Genomic DNA, 17,599 nt, shown 5'->3' with positions numbered 1-17,599 from the left:
AAAGACTATGTGTATCCCATTCTGGACACTGTGGCCACTCTTTTCTTCTATGTTCCTCAATCTGCTGCTCCCCCATCAAAGGGTCTGCCCCACAAAGGGGATGACTGCCATGTTTCCTGAGAGTTTTTGAAAGGGCAGTTGTGGCTTCACAAGAACAATTCATATTTTATTTAAGAGGTTTAGAACTACTTTGGTTAGTAAGTGACTCCATTTATCAGAGAAAAGGGACGGTTTGCTGTTGAATGGATAAATGCACAGGGAGAAATTTCAGAGGCTGACAATTTTCCTCAACTCCCCTTTTCCCTTTATATAAAGTATAAAGCCTCCCATATAAATTAGGAATCTAATCAGAATGGTATGCTCCACTCAACTGGGACAGGCTTAATTGGGAAATCCGCTTAATCAGGACATCTCCCAGGGAACTGATTTAAGCCCGATGATACATAATGGCTATGATTGCAGCTTAAAGGGGGTGGTAATTCTCTTTAATTGAGTCACTTTCAGGTAATTCAGTGCTGCTTGAAGCTAGGTGTGTGAGAACGTATGTGCTTATGGCCTCTCTGATTTGGTTTTGTTGTTTTCTCCACAGTAAGGTGTGCAGGATTGATTCAGACAATGGCGTTGCCCCAGGTACTCATCCTTATCCACAAGGCGAAGCAGGGTAGACCCCTTGGCAAAGAACTGCCATACTCCTTTTCAGCAACTTGGAATTGGCACTTCAGACTATTGGGGGAGGTGTAAGTATGAGCTAATTAGCATTTTTTCTTTTGTGGTTAGTTTCTGGGAGGTTTGTTCAGGTAGAAGAGACATCCTTTCCACTATTTGCTTCTTGTTCCTCCTTTTCTCCTGAGTAGACTTCCTGCTGGGACCTTATACAAAATCCTGTAAGTTGACCTAACTTCTATGGGGTTAAGCAGCATTGGAGAATAATTGATGGCAAGAAGCTATGGCCTGAATTGTGTCCCTCCAAATTCATATGTTGAAGCCCTACCCCTCACTGTGATAGTATTTGGAGATGTAGCATTTAGGAAGCTTTTGGGTTTAGATAAAGTCATGAGGATGGAGCCATCATGATGGAAGCAATGTCCTTTATAAAAAGAGACACCACGAGTGACGAGAGCATCGTCCCTGCTTTTTGACATCAAGAAGACATCACTCATTTTTGTCTCTCCTACAGCAACAATAATTTAGCATCCATCCTTAAAGCTGAAGTGAGGCTCTTGTAGATAGCACATATTATGTCTTGACTTTCAACCTTCAGAACTATAAGAAATAAATATCTGTTGTTTCAGACACTCAGTGTGTGGTATTTTGTTGTGGCAGCTGGAGCAGCCTAATACAGTGGTCAATGGCATATGCAGCCAGTTCTTTTTTTTTTTTTTTTTAAGTTTAGTTATTTATTTTGAGGGGCAGCAGAAAGAGGGAGATAGGGAGAATCCCAAGCAGGCTCTATGCTGTCAGCATGGAGCCTGATGAAGGGCTCAATCTCACAAAACATGAGATCATGACCTGAGCCAAAATCAAGAGTCGTATGCTTAACCGAGTCACCCAGGCGCCCCATCCAATTCTTCTTTTAAAGATGCATCTGCATAAGAGATGGAAAATTGGACTGAGGAAACAGGATGGTCATTATCAACAGTGATCAGATTTTTCTTCAGTTCTTTTCATTCTTATAGGAACTGAGTACAGATCACAGTCCTCAGTTCATGTCACCCTGTCACTATTAGTCTATGCATAAACTCTACATTTAGGCATTTACTTATTCAGTCACACATTCACTTATTTCCTTTTATTTCATACACCCTCTAATTTTTCTGCTCTTTTCCCCCCTGTAGAGCTAACAGCACAGCATGCTTAATGTATGAGGTTCCTGGTTCATAGATAGCCATCTTCTTGCTGTGTCCTCACATTGTGAAAGGGGCGAGAAAACTCTTGGAATCTCTTTTATAAGGTTGCTAATCCCATTCAGTTGAGTCTGCTTTCATCACCTAATCACCTCCCCAAAGTCTACTTCAAATGCCATCAAATTGGGAGTTATGTTTCAACCCTTGAACTCTGGGGGAGATTCAAATAGTGATTTGGTCTATTGCCTACTCAATGGTATGTATCTACCACATTTTATCTATTGTATCAGTTAAGGTACTGCTGTTACACACGTAACAGGTAAATCCTTCAAATTTCAGAGGCTTAGCAGAGCATCAGGTTAGTTAATGAAGTTGAAACTAAAATAACAGCCTGAAGTGGGTGCTCCAAGTTAGGTAATTTTCCATCAAGGAGTGACTCAGGGACCCATGCTCCTCCATCTTCCACAACCTGGAAAGCATGGATCCCATTTTGAGATTTCCTCCACTTAAGCCAGGTGGAAGGAGGAAAAAGCAGCAAGGTTTGCACTGGGGAGTTTCTTACAGCCAAGTCTGCGAGTGGTCTACTAAACTCCAGCCAAATATTCCTTTTTCTAGTATTCTGCCATGGGTTTACACCTAATCTCAAAGGGATGCAAAAAATGTGTTTCCTTCCTCCTGACAGAGGAGGAAAAAGGCATGGTGATACAGCAGAAGTTTCCTGTGTATGTATATCCTTTCTCAGGGATTGACAGCCAGATTGTCTCTGGTTCCCTGCCACCAAAAATAATGTTGCAGTTAACACTCCCTTTCCTATATTCTTTGGACTTGTGTAAAAATGTCTTTAGTCCATAAAACCAGGGATGGAATTGGTTGGTCTTAGGATATGCATGTGCTCATTTTGACCAAGTGGTGTTAATTTGTACTTTTGCTTGGCAACACTCGCCTGCCGCTACCGGCAGTGTGGGAGGATGCCTCTATCCCCACATCTCCCTCTATACTTCCTACTTCAGTTTTCTCTTTTGGTAGACTCGTGTGTATACAGAAATATATCATTGTAGTTTTAATTTTTATGTTTCCAATGGCTAATGATTTCGAACATTTCTTCACATTTTTGTTAACTTTCGGGTTCACACCTCTGTAAATTGTCTAGGTATATTCTTTTTCTTTAATGTTTATTTTTGAGTGAGACAGAGAACACGTGTGCATGCATGTGAGCAGCGGAGGGGCAGAGACAGAGGGAGACAGAGGATCTGAAGGGGGCTCCGTGCTGTCAGTGCCTGATGTAGGGCTTGAGCTCATGAACCACTAGATCATGACCTGAACTGAAGCCCAACACTTAACCTAGTGAGCTAGCCAGGTACTCCTTGCCTAGCTATATTGTTTGTTCATTTTTCTATTGTGGTTCTTGTTCTTTTCCTGACTTGAAGGATATTTTTGAAATTGAAGTTATCTATTTTTAAAATACTTATTAAGGAGTCTTTGCTGCTCCCAAGGTCTTATTTGTTACTTTAAAGTTCACCCTTACAATCTTATTGGGGAGGCATTCACTTTTATCTTCTCCATGTAATGAATCAATTTTGAGCAATCTTTACCCATTAATTTATGATTTCAGCCTTATCATATACTAACTTCCCGCACATATGTGTATTTGTGAACTCATTCTGCTCTATTGGTCATTTGTCTGCTTTTGTGCCAATACTATTCTGGATTTTCCTTAAAAAAATTTTTTTAATGTTTACTTTTGAGAGAGAGAGAGAGACAGAGTGTGAGTGGAGGAGGGACAGACTGAGAGATAGACACAGAATCTGAAACAGGCTCCAGGCTCTGAGCTGTCAGCACAGAGTCCAATGCAGGGCTTGAACTCACGAACTGTGAGATCATGACCTGAGCCAAAGTTGAACAGATGGTTAACCCACTGAGCCACCCAGACGTCCCCATTCTGGATTTTCTTACTGTGACTCAGAAGTATGTCAGTATCAGCTACATTACATTTCTTCTTCTTTTTTAAAAGTTGATTTTGCTATTTGTTGGTTTTTATTCTTCTAGGTACATATTCATGTATGTTGATTCAATTTTTCAAAGAAATCTAATTTTGATTGGGATGCTTTATGTTGATGAATTTAAGGACCACTAATATCTTTATAATACTAAGTCCTCCCACCACTCAGGAGTCTGAACTATTTCTCCATCTATTCAACTCACCTTCTGTGTCCTTTATTTATTTATTTTTTTAATTTTTAACGTTTTATTTATTGCTGAGAGAGAGAGAGACAACGTGAGAAGGGAAGGGTCAGAGACAGAGGGAGACATAGAATCTGAAATAGGCTCCAGGCTCTGAGCTACCTGTCAACACAGAGCCCGACGTGGGGCTCAAACCCATGAACCGTGAGATCATGACCTGAGCTGAAGTCGGCCACCCAACCGACTGAGACACCCAGGTGCCCCTGCCTTCTTTGTCCTTTAGTAGCATTTCGAAATTTTATGTATTGTGTTCTTATGAATTTTTGGTTAACTTAGTTTTAAGATACTTTATAGCTTTTATTGCTATTATGAGTAAAATCCCGTTTGTATTACATGTTGTAAGTAGTTCTTGCTGGTATAAGACAATGAAATTGACTTTTGTAGTTTGGCCACGTATCTATCTGGCAGCCGTAATGAACTCACTCTAATTACTTTTAATCGTTTGTCTTTTGAGACTGCTGATTTTTCTAGGTAGATGATTACTGCATTTACAAATAACATTTTATCTCTTTTCATAATATTTTATATGTAATTTTTGGTCTCTAGACTAGATTAAATAGTAATTCTATTAGTATACATCTTTGTTTTTTCTTATTCTTACAGGAAATAGACCTAAAGATTATCATTAAGGATAATGTTTGATGCCTTTAGTTTTGGTATTTAATGTTTATTAAACATATAGTTTCCTTTCATTTCTCTTATTCAAGGGACTCTTAAAAATATCATAATAGAAATAGAATCTTTTTCAATGCTTTTATCTTGCATTGCTCAAGATAATAACTTTTTTCACTAGTCTACTAATGTGGTAAGTTGTATTGATTTATTTTATATTTGAGAACTGCTTGCATTTCTGAGATAAACCTCGCTTGTTCATGATATATTATCAACTTCAAAGATAAAGCAAGTGTTATTGCTGTTGATGCAGGGCTAGTACTGAAAATCAGGCCTTACAAAAGTAGCCTTAATTCATCCAATCTTTCATTTTATCCTCCATCTCCCTCACGGCAAAAACTTATGTTTTTCTTTTTGGGCACTTACATAAACAGCTTTTGCCATTTAGAAACTTTTGAAAACCCTAGGATTCAGTTAAAAATTATTTTTTCATTCTGGAATATCAGAAATTTTGGGAAATGTAGTGAAGCAGGAAGAGAAACAATCACTTCAACACTGTATCGAGACAGAACCTCTCCTAACATGGGAGCTCAAGTAGCTATAGCATGAGATGCTTTTCCAGAACTATATTCAGACAGCAGGTCTACTAAATAGGGAAAAACTGCCAGACCCCAACACACACGGCATCAATGAACACTGCAGGGAAGAGGCTGTTCACTGAAATCCTGCAGAAGTTGTGGGTATTCCTTTTTTTATTTTTATTTTAAATAAGATTATTTCTTATTGGACTTTATGACTATGCAATCTAATATTTATAAAACTCAAAGTCAAGAATTATAAATGGCCAAGAAAGGCACAGACTAATAATCACATTTTATACTCTGGTAGTACTTTATAATTTCACATATATTCTCTTATTATATCCTAAATTTCCTGGAGATAAGACAGAAATATTTTTCTCCTTTTTACAGAAGAATAACCCAAAGATCAGTTTAATGAGTGGCAGGTACATCCAAGACATGTTGGAGTAGGTTTTGAAACTAGGACCCAAATCCAGATATAGTGCCTCTAAATACCGTTGTAAATATTGTTTTAACTGAGGTATGATTGACACTATAATTGTTTCAGGTATACAACATCATGATTTGATATTTGTATGCACTGCAAAATATTGACCACAATGTCTAGTGACTATTTGCCACTATACAAAGTTATAATTTTTTTCCTCATGATGACAACTTTTAAGATTTACTTTCTTGGCAATGTTCAAATATACCCGACAATATGATTGACTGTAATCACTAGGCATCATTACATCCTGTGGGTATCACTTTTGTGCCACATGATATAAGCAGTGAGCAATCCTGGTTATTGAGCCAAGTGGCTAGAGAAGTTTAGGCTGAACTTCAAGTCATATATCTCTCGAGTATTTTAGTAGGGAATTAAAGAGACTTGGACCAGCTGGTGAGGTCTGGAGTGAGCTGGAGATTTGGAATGGGCATTGAAGGGAAGCCCAGAATATTCCGCAGTATCCGTTAAAGAGACAGAATATAATGAAGTCCTTTTTGTTGTTTGGCCATGGGCTCCAACCAGCTCTATTAACACGATGGTATCATTTCTTTGTGTTCTGTCAAGAATGAGAAATAATTCTCTGAACATGGCCTCCATCTTTCCTTATGGATAATTTTGCACCTGGTCTTAGTTTTAATTTGATTTCACCGAGCATGTGCTGTGATGGTTATTCTCCATCATCCCTGTATAACTGTTCTGTATACTTCTCTGCCAACCTCTGTGTGCTAGAAGGAGTCTGACCTCTCTCAGACTGTACCACTCTCTCTAGCCTATGTGGCTTCTAGTTGGGTCTAATCAAGAGGAGGCTCTGTTGCACAATATTCCATAATACCCGCACAGCCATAGCTCCTAAGGTGGTTTCTCTCCTGTGACTAATGCCTTGATTGGGTTCTGGTAACATAATTAATTTTCACTGTCCCTTCTGACTTCAGGATGATAATGCCAGCCCTTATCAGTTTTCCTCATTCTTGCATTCACCTCTGTAAACAGTCCCTTCAGAAAAAGGTCTTTTATTAATTCCATCTGTTTCACGCTGGGACCTTGACTGACACTTGTTAAAGGGCCCAGTAATGTCCCACAAAATGGTATATTTTGGAGTTTTGGAGGATACCACAAACTTAGGATGAAACTATGCTGTTCTTTGTAATCTCCGCACCCAACATGGGGCCCAAACTCATGATCCCAAGATCGGGAGTCGCATGTTCTACTGACTGAGCCAGCCGAGCGGCCCACAAAACCTTCCTGTTCTCTCGTGCTGGGTTGTAGCCTATTTGGCTTTGATGTGCCTCAGAAATGAATGTTGCAATTTATTGATGACAATGAGCATGAGAAGTCTCTGTGTGAGCTTGCAGAAGCACCACTTTGTAATTGTGGGATGCAAGTCCTTTGGCCACTGAATATGGCAGTTTAACTGTGAGCTGCATCTGAAACCTCATGGCTGCCCATTGTATTTCTCTTTGATTTTGTTTTGAAACCAGATAGAGATTCTCTAGTGGAGTTTTGTTTTCTTCATCTTAACTTTAATAATAATAACAATATTTTGTGTCAGGTATGATATATGCATTGTTAACAGTCTCACTGCTGGAGTGAGGAAAGTGGGGTCCAGGGCGAAGTGAAGTAACTTACTCAGATTCACATATGTAGTAAGCAGTTGAGCAATACTCCCCCAGGTATCGCTAATACCTGAGCCTTATACATAGTTGTTTCCTTATACTTCTAAAATTCCTTATGTTGATTTTATTCCACTCTTTTTATCTCTCCCAGAAGAAACTTGTAACATCAGATCTCTATATAAGTTAAAGTAGATTTCAGGAAGCATATTGGATTTCACGGTGAAATGTCTAATGTTAATACCCTGGATTTGAATGGTACTTATTGCTTACTGATCTACATAAATCCTAATATAGAAGAAAAATAGTGCTGAGTAGTCTCTGTACCACCATACCCATTTTTCTTTTTTTTAAATAATTTTTTAATGTTTTATTTATTTCTGAGAGAGAGAGAGAGACAGCGTGAGCAGGGGAGGGTCAGAGAGAGAGGGAGACACAGAATCTGAAACACGCTCCAGGCTCTGAGCTAGCTGTCAGCACAGAGCCCGACATAGGGCTCAAACTCACGAACCATGAGATCATGACCTGAGCCAAAGTTAGACGCTTAACCAACTAAGCCACCCAGGCGCCCCACCACATCCATTTTTCAATTTGTTCTCTAGTCTAGGAGAGTGACTTTTTGAGTCAGAATCAGTGGACTGTCCTGCCCAGTAAGTCAAAGATGGATTCTGGCTGACTTGAATCAATATGAGGCATGATCAAAAGATTAGTCTTGAAAAAGAGTTACATTCATCGTCCTGCTGGCTTTATCCCATCTGGACCTCAGGTTTGAAGTGAATGCATTTCTCCTCTCAAGGCCACAGCCCCTATTGGATGGTCTTCTTTTAGAGAGGTCTGCAGATTCTGGTAATTGCTCCTTTCCCTTACTCCTTCAGACTTGGTGCTGGTAACATCTCCTCATTAATCTCTCCTTATCTCTGCTCACTACTTAGGAAATAAGCCCTCATGAAACTGCCTTCTTTGCCCCAGATGGCTGTGCCCGGGGGTCCTTGCCATTATCCTCAGGTAAGAAAATTTTATGATTTATCCAAAGCTAAGCCAGGAGTATATCAAAAAATAAAACTCAGCTTCAATATTTAATCTTGAGCGCTTTAAAAATAAATTGGAGGGATCCACTCAACCATAAAGAATCAATCCTGTTGGGAGAAGTAAAGACAAAAATTCTGCCTGAGGACCTACAGCCCTTCTGTGGTGCCCCCTTCATGCAATTGATGATGGCGGCAGGGACCACATCCCTCCCTCATATGGAAAAGGTACCACTTTCCAAGATGGATAATGTGAAATGTCTCTCACACTTTGTCCCTCGTAGCCTTCTGCTTTCATTGATTGGGGAGTAGGAAGAGGCAGCAATAGCATGATTGGAATGACAACTATGGGACCTGAAAGGCATACCTGGCCACAGGTTTTGTGACATTGGTTAGAAAGTGGAGTACTTGATGCTTCTTTGTTCTCCGGTTTCAGCCCTACGTACAAATTCATGGCTAAAAGGAACAATCACATCTGATAAATTTTAAATAGCATTTAATGCTATATAGATCAATAAAACTACCTGGGTGTCTGGTAGATCGTATAGCCCATCTTTCTGCTTTAAAGAAGCACGGGCACTAAAACATCTCAAACAAATTAGAACCTCTGTAATCCTTTCAGAGATGCAGCATTTATGTCCTTTGATAATTGATGCTAGCATTCTATCACTGCTATCAGGAGTCCAACTCACAACCTACTTCTTTTAGATTATAGCATAAGTCCCTCTCTCTGCCTTCCTCAGTGGAGGAGTAAAACCATCCATCTTTATATCCCAGTCCATCTCTTTAGAAATGTGAAGGTGTCTTTTAACTGCACTCAGGAACTCACCCTTCCCTCCCTCCATCCCTTCTTCCCTCCTTTCCTTCTCTTTTATCTATTAGTCTTAAATTTTTGAAGAAATGCATTTTGTGGATGTATAGTCATTTTTGCTAACATGTTACATACTTTTAGGGTCTGGGTTATACTTCTATCTTTTATTTTCACAAATGACTTCTGAGGGTTGCCAAGGTAAATGCAAAATTTCTACCCAAGAAGAATCTCTTCAACATGGATCATTGCTTGAAAGATCTGATGTGTTCCATGAGTTTCTGTGAACTTGCCATATTTTGTTACATATTTGGGGACAAAATTAAATTTGGAAAACATAAAGAGGGAGGCATGGAGGGAAAATATGAATCCAAGTTCTCTCCAGGAAAACTTAAGAACAGAAGAGATGAGTAAAGTTTTATATTTTGGGGGAACAATGTAATGGTCTTGGTTGGATTCATTTGCACATTTAATACATGTAGCATCCTACATCATGTAAGCCAGTCCCTGGGAGTGGGGACAAAGAGGCTGATTTAGGCACACAATAAAGTGCTACACAAGTTACCAACATGGACCAAATAACATTAAGGTCAAGCTGATCAAGTGTAGATAAAGGTCACAGGAGAGAGATGGGAAGAAATAAGAGAAAGTATCATGCATCTGTGGCATTTGACCTGAGTCTTTAAGTCAAGTTTGGACACTTACAGATGGAAGTGGGGAGAGAGGAGGAAAGAAAAAGTTTCCATAAAATTGGGAAAACATGAGCCAGGCACAAATTGTAGATCCTGGTTGGTTCTGGTTCAGTGAAATTAACCTGGTGTGTGGCTTATCTAATAGCATCATTTTTTGGAGGAAGTCAGAAGGAAATCATCCAGGAAATCTATGATGAGATCATTAAACATTTCAGTGAAAGATACCCTTGCAATTAATTTCATTTGCAATATGCATGCTTATGAATCATTATATTTGTTGGGATGTTGTAAAAAGGTCAAAACTAATTATACATTTGTTATGATGAGCTTAAAATTCTAGCTGTCATTTGTTATCTTGGTTCCCTTGAGACATTGTAGACTAAATTCCATCCCTACATTGGAGTTTTGAGTGTCATTTTTTTAAACGCTTTAATGAAAATGTTTCTTTCATCACTCTAATTTGGTTTATTATGCTTAATGCCACCAAATTACTTTTAAATCTTGACATGGCTTTATTAAAAATGGTCTCATTTTAATTTGCTGCTCTAGGTACAGAATTTATCATGAAGACAAGGAAAAGCAGCCTGCCTCTTCAGAGATATTCTGGAAATAGCTTAATGACAGATCTACAAGTACTGAAGACATTATCAATGCATTTAAAATTCTCTGTGATGTTGGTTACTTAAAAATCTTTATCTTGTGTGTGTGTGGCTATTTCCTGAAATTGTTATATTTCTTGGCCTCTTGCTAAAGAATTTGCCAATGTATGTTTCTTGTGGGTAGACGGGAATACAAATCCTAGAAAACTCAATGGTATTCACAGCTATAGTCCCTAAAAAGCAATTGAGCCAACAAAATTTCACCCTTGAAATCTGACCTATTCAATTCTAATATTCTCAAAGGGAAGGACTATATCTTATTTTAAATTTGTGGCAGGTGTCTACATGGTGTATGTTCCAAAGGTTGTCATTAATCATTTAGCAAGTCTTTGTTTCTTATCCACCATATGTAAGAGGCTAAACAACTTCTATAGAGTGATTGATATTGAAAAGAAATATTCTGATTCACCTTCTAGAAGTTTATAAGCAACTGGGAGTTTACAACCTAATGGTCTTTTATGAGATTGCTGGAACATGGTGAGGCTTTAGATGTTCACCGAACTGTCACATCATGCCATTCACATGTTTTAATTATGACTTGGATGACTTGCCTTAGGAACAAGAAGTGTTCAGAGTTATTTCAAATCAGTAATACAACTAGTCTGCAGATTTGGTGGAGAGTTTATTTTAACTATTAAGGGTTGGAAATGACTATTATTTAAGTGCCTTGGCAAGGCATTGGTATCCTTAGATATTGCTTCTTGGCGACATTAATAGCTATCTCTTTAATTATTTTATGAAATGATAGTGAAAGATGACTAATTGCCCTATGATACTTCTTTAAAAACACTTAAGGGGCGCCTGGGTGGCTCAGTCGGTTAAGCATCCAACTTCAACTCAGGTCATGATCTCACAGTTTGTGGGTTTGAGCCCCACATCAGGCTCTGTGCTGACAGCTCAGAACCTGGAGCCTGCTTTGGATTCTGTTTTTGCCTCTGTCCTCCCCTCCCCCACTCAAGGTCTGTCTCTCTCTTTCCCTCTCTGTCTCTCTCTCTCAAAAATAAACATTAAAAAATAAAAATTAAATAAATAAAAATAAAAATTGAGTCAAGAATGTATTTCAATACAAAACAAATATTTGTTTTAATATAAATAAAACAAAAATATTAAATACATAAGCTCATTTAGTGCTGTGGTCGAGTATCTCTGGGCTCTGATGGATTGAAGTTAGAATCTTGGTTCCTCTACCAATAGGCAGTCTGACTTTGGGGAGATACTTACCCTTTTTTCTTACAGTTTCCTTTTCTGAAATTGAAACAATGCTACAGGGTGTCAACTGTGAGATCAAGTATGCTTGGGGCGAGGCCTGAGGTTGGCCAACAGTACTTCATCTCAAAGAATTAGGAGGGAACAGAGTGTGGTTGTGACAATATGGCTGGGGTTAGGTTGTATCATTTGCCATTTTATAGTTAAGTGACCTTGGGCAAGCTATTTAACCCCTCTGAGCATCAGTTTTTAACTCTATAAAAAATAATATTTACTTTAAGGTCGCTATAACTATTACATGAGCAAATGTTATGAGGTAAATACAATGCAATCAGATTTAGCACATCCTTGATAAATAATAATTATTAACATCTGATGGCATGGCCTTGATATGTACTAGGAGCATGGGCACAGACCAAACTAACACAATGGTATCTACCTATTATCTATCTATCTATCTATCTATCTATCTATCTATCTATCTAATCTTTCTCATAATGTCCAAATGAGATAAAGTCAATTGGACTCCTTCCAGATTATCCTGGATTACTTTGATAGTGGATAGGGGTCCTTTGCCTTCTATTTAGATGAGGCTTCTCTATTACCATCAGTAGAGGTTTCAACTTTGTAAGTAGAACTCTGTGGCTTCCAAGAAGAGGACATCTGACGACTAGTGAGCAAAGTAGCCTATGACGTATTGTCCACATTGGGATACTTTTGTGAGAGGAGGCAGCTACTTAACCTATAAGACTTCACAATTCCAGGCTTAATGAAGAATTGTTCAAAGCAAACATCTGGGCATTCTACCAATGAAGAAAAAGGGGTGAGAAATGATGGCAAAAAGGAAAGAAAAAAGATATGAATTAAATAAATGAACCAGAGGCACCTAGGGGGCTCAGTCGGTTGAGCTACTGACTCTTGGTTTCCGCTCACGCCATGATCTCACTGTTCATGAGTTCAAACTCTGCATAGGCTCTGTGTTGTTGACAGTGTGGAGCCTGCTTCCTCTTTCTCTGCCTCTGCCCCAGTTGTGCTCTCTCTGTCTTTCTCAAAATGAATAAATACACTTTGAATAAACAAACCAGACCATACATGCCTTCAAATCCATTTTGGAGTCTCACTTACCTGACTAAGCTGTGTAAAAACAAAGTAACTTCAGTCTCATTGGTTACCCCGTGGGCAAAGCTTACAAGCAACCTCTCTAGTGTACCTATGACATAGTATGAGGCTTCACACTATGCAAAGCATCATCTGCAAAATCATCCTGCATGTTTCAGGATTTCTAAGTGCCAGCTTGTCAGTATGGTTTAATGTTAGTCATTTCACTCCCAAGGTTTATGGCATTTTGAGTTACTGCTTGTAAATACGGCATATATGTCTCTACTCTGATGGATTTACTGTTCCTATTTTGTCCCACTTTTTCCCTTCACACAGCCATTTTTTAAGAAATATAACTGGAGAAAAATTCCCTTCATATACAGGACTAGACTGAATGAAACTGAGGCCTTAGTGTGCCTTCAAAGTCCCAGCCTCACTTTTATTACCTCTTCCCCAACCCCTACAGGCTCCTTCTCCAAGCACTCCATTCCTTTAGGTGGAATGGCTTGCTTGTCCTAGCCCTGTAGGCTCATGACACTCCTCTGGACATCCTTGATCAGTGAATACCTTTTCTTTTCTCCTTGCTCCAAGATGAACGAGTCAACTAATAAAAGCCTTGAGCAAGTGGATTGTAACTTGGGTCTCTTTTAGACAGTGCTTCAGTTTGTTACCAAACACATTAGCCCCTCTGATGTTAAAGAGAATCTGGTGGACCATATCTTTTGGGGTGGGTAGACTTTATGTTTTTTTAAAAATCACACTGCATGGGTATCTCCTAGAAATACCTTTCCCAGAACAGTCACTCTTATATGATTTTTCCTTTGAAACAACAATCCCAGGAACTTCTTGGTTAAGAAAATATTAAGTCTTTTTGGACCAGGCAAAGGGTTAAATTAAAGCAGGAACTGCTGAGACAGAGAACAAAAATTGCTGGTCACAGATATTTGATCTTCATTTAGTTTTCTTTGACCCACTTCCTCCTTATTTCTCTCTCTCTCTCTCTCTCTCTCTCTCTGTCTGTCTCTCTCTCTCTCTCCAGCTTCTTCTGGGCTAAGAATTGAAAACTCCTATTTTTTCAATAAGCTCTGTTGCCACAGAGCCCCTAGATGTGTCATCTACCTCACAAAGTCAGTGCAAGCAATGAATTGTCTTTTCCCTTTTCTCTTTACTAAAGGCAAGAAGGGCCCAGATTTGAAACTTGGAAAGGAGAGTAAATCTTAACCATAAACACTATCTTTCAGTCAACACTGATTTCCCTCTCTCTTGCTGAATACCTCACCTGGGCGATCCTTGTCTATTAGCATCAAGAAATTGCTGAAGGAAGAAATGTAATATCTAGCTTTTAATTAACTTTGCCATTGATTTCCACATAACTGTGTATGAGTTACTGTTCTTCAGTGAAAGGGATGAAAATCTCCAAGATTAATGGTTGTTCTTGGGAATTTTTCTGGACCAAGCTCTAGATAGTCCACAATTTCTTCTTTCTCTCCCCTGTGGACTCATATCTTACTCTGATCTTTGTCCTTACACAGAGAGACACACAGAAACACATGCACGTGCCTTCATACCAAATGTGCTTTCAGAATGAAAATATTGGTGGGGGGTGGGGGATGGGGTGGGGAAGGGAGATGATTATGCACATTTGCTAGTTGACATAAAAGTCCCATGCTGCAGTTTCCCCTAGCTCAATATAGTTTTTAACCAATTTACTCATCCCAAGTTTTATATGCCTTGAATGAAAATGTAGTTATGGATAAATGAAAAGGAAACTGGTTAGTGGGCCTTAAAGTGTCTATAAACCAGATTGACACACAATATATTTTAGATATTAGGAAGTGAAATACTTATTTTCCCACAAATTACTCTAACAGTCTATGAAAAGATACAGTAATATTATCTGAAATTAGAGAAAAGTATCACATTGTTACATTAGAAAATGTAAAATAGAATGCTGTTGGTATGATATTTAGTGAACTAAACACACTGTACATCTGCCTTCTAATATGTTATCAATCTAGTCCATCTTCAGCTGTTGGATTAACCATATTTCTGTTTGTTTTTCTGTTTCAGTAAGCATATCTATATCTCTCTATCTATGAATATTTTTAATTGTACTTGAGAGAGGGAGAGTGGGTAAGAGAGAGAGAGAATCTTAAGCAGGTTCCACACTCAGTGCAGAGCCCAATGTGGGGCTTGATATCACGATCCTGGGATCATGACCTGCACTGAAATCAAGAGCCAAATGCTCAACTGACTGAGCCACCCAGGCACCCCTCTCATTTATGTAAATTGCAACTCCAACTCCATTTATCCAGGCACATGGGGACTGATTCCATGACCCTGGGATCATGACCTGAGCTGGAATCAAGAGCTAGACGCTCAACCCATTGAGCCACCCAGGTGCTCCAGCATATTGTTTTTACTATCAGCATCTTCATGGATTTTATGTAAGCATCTTAATGCATTTTTAATGAAATACATTATCTTCCAAATCTGACTCATCCAAAATTTGAGCATTGATCACAATCATAGGAAAATATCTGGCCGGTCCCTGTTATTGCTATTTTAAAGGTATCTTTCTCTTTTCTTTTTACATCTGGAACTATTTTTGTGCTTAAACTCTACAGGGACTAGATACCAAGGTTTGTTTAGTTATAGAACAATCCTATAGAAACCAATGGGATTTAGTTATATGAAATATTGATCCAGTGCCTGCTCCTTTCCCATTGGTCGCTGGTATAATGAGTGATACCTCAGCTCCCCAGTTAAGCATCCCTCTCCCTGCCAACCCCAATCCTGGACTTTGTCTGACCCCGCTTTTCCCTCCCTCATGGACACTGTCTGAATCTCTGGCCCCATGCGTTGTGCCTCTGAGTTACTTCCATCATCCAGTGGTCCATCTGCCCCTGCTCTGACCTGGCTGCGATGTCCTTTCTTTGGGTTCCTGAAAGAGCCTTTGGATGACCTTGTCTCTTCCTCCTCAGTCACCTTTCCTTCAATCCTTTCTTTACTTTCAACCAGAGTGGCTGTCGCCTGTGAGGTCCATTGCATCCCCTTGCATTTTAGTCACACTAAACTCCTTTCCCTCCACCATTCTGTCCCTATTCACTCTCCTTTCAGGGCCTCCCGATATGCTGCTTCCTCAGCCTAGAATCCTTGTTTCTCCACAGCCCTCCCTTCACCTGATTAACTTGCCATCCTTATTTAGCTGTGCCTTCTTCCAGGAAGACTTCCTTGTTTGAATACATAGTCCTTTGGCTTCTGGCTTCCACTGAGGAAATGCTAATCCTTCTTTGAGTACTCGAACTTTTTGTTGTTGTTGTTGTTTTGTTTTGTTTAAGTATAGATTATGTGAAGGCTGGGACCATATCTGTCTTCCTCACCATAGTATTTCCAGAACCTAGAATGATGCTTAGAATGTGAGGGACACCTTTCTTTTTTTGAATGAATTCTCCTTTTTCTTTCTTTCTTTCTTTTTCTTTTTTTTTTTTAGAATTCTTTTATCTTATACTCACCAATGTTCCAAGTGCCATTTAAAAGTTTTTATGAAGTCAGATTTTAAAACACAAAGGTGAAACTTTACTATAATAACTAGGTATTTGATATGAACTGGAAGTATATTTTTTGACTTAGCCAGAAATGATTCTGTGTGTCTGAACCAGTAATAGGATTCATCAAAACAGCAAACTGGAAAATATGACATTTGACAACCAAACACTGTGAACGGGAGCCGAGTAATAGAGAACAAACCAACACTCAAACTTGTTCTGGAAAAAAAAAAAACCCCTGTTGATTTACTATTATTTAGAAAGCGCACACAGCAATTTATTGAGAAGAAGGAGAAAAGGCAAAATAAGTGAGCATACAAATTCATTTCAAAAGAACCAGTGGCATTTCCCAAGTAATATCAGTCTATGTGAGCTTTTTTAAGCTGCTGTATTTCTCATATCTATATGCATACCCAGAGTTATGAATATAGATACAGGGAAACACATCACACACTTGTCAGGAAGCCTTCCTCCCAAAGCCTGTAGTGAGCATATCGTTTTCCTTGCTGAAAGCTCTTGCCAGTGTTTTCTTGGATCATGCCACAGTCTCTTTCCTCTGAGTTCGTCTCTGATGACAAGTAAGGATACTTGTGAAGGGAGATTTCCCCTTAGTTCTTGACTTTTTCTTTAGCTTTTTCTGATTTTTGAGTGAGATTCCTAGTTCTTCCATGATGGCATTGAAAGAGAGACACTAGAGAACATGAAATAATAGAGCATCAGTTTAACCCAACTAGCTTCCCCTTCCACTGATCTGTCTCTCACCAATACAAGATAATTGGTCTAAGGTAACTCTTCCACACAGTAAATTCCCGGCCAGTTCCCACACCTCCTCCTCCACCCACTGGCCATGTGCCTTTTCTACTTGGGGAAACAGAGGCAGCAAGCTACCTGGGTAGACTTTGGGGTTTCACTCACAAGATGCAGTAGTATAAAACTACCCAGTTAGGCTCTCAAAATAGACAACTTACCTTTGCTGAGACACCAAAACAGAGTTAAGTTATTTCCCCCATTAAGATGATCCAAACATTGATAGGTTTATCAAGGCATACGGACACTTCAGTAATGCTATAGAAAATGAACAAACCTTCTCTACACCAAGGCTTTGTTTTTTTCTCCCATGAAACCTTACTTTGTTCCTAAAATAAAATCTAATTCTTGATGACTTTCCTTTCTGATAAAAAAAAA

The 17,599-nt window shown here is 39.0% G+C and overlaps 1 protein-coding gene and 1 long non-coding RNA gene across 2 annotated transcripts in view; one reads left to right on the top strand and one right to left on the bottom strand.

The window, feature by feature from the left end:
- The window catches only part of LOC144228362 (uncharacterized), a 53,154-nt gene extending 44,780 nt beyond the window's left edge, over positions 1–8,374 (top strand). Inside the window, exon 3 of the long non-coding RNA XR_013334169.1 lies at positions 8,311–8,374. This is a non-coding gene — a long non-coding RNA (uncharacterized LOC144228362). The remainder of the gene's footprint in view (positions 1–8,310) is intronic.
- Positions 8,375–16,690: 8,316 nt separating this feature from the next.
- The window catches only part of GRIK1 (glutamate ionotropic receptor kainate type subunit 1), a 147,125-nt gene continuing 146,216 nt past the window's right edge, over positions 16,691–17,599 (bottom strand). The window contains exons 17-18 of the mRNA XM_077760197.1: positions 17,499–17,585; positions 16,691–17,105 (exon numbers count right to left, since the gene is read on the bottom strand). Coding sequence (XP_077616323.1) covers positions 16,950–17,105; positions 17,499–17,585 — 243 coding nt within the window. The 3' untranslated portion in view covers positions 16,691–16,949. The remainder of the gene's footprint in view (positions 17,106–17,498; positions 17,586–17,599) is intronic.

The sequence above is a fragment of the Crocuta crocuta genome, unplaced genomic scaffold, assembly GCF_008692635.1.
Source record: "Crocuta crocuta isolate KB4526 unplaced genomic scaffold, BGI_CrCroc_1.0 scaffold369, whole genome shotgun sequence".
NCBI classification, from domain to species: Eukaryota; Metazoa; Chordata; class Mammalia; order Carnivora; family Hyaenidae; genus Crocuta; species Crocuta crocuta.
The sequence above is the reverse complement of the archived record's forward strand: the minus strand, read 5'-3'. Positions and strand labels throughout refer to the sequence as shown.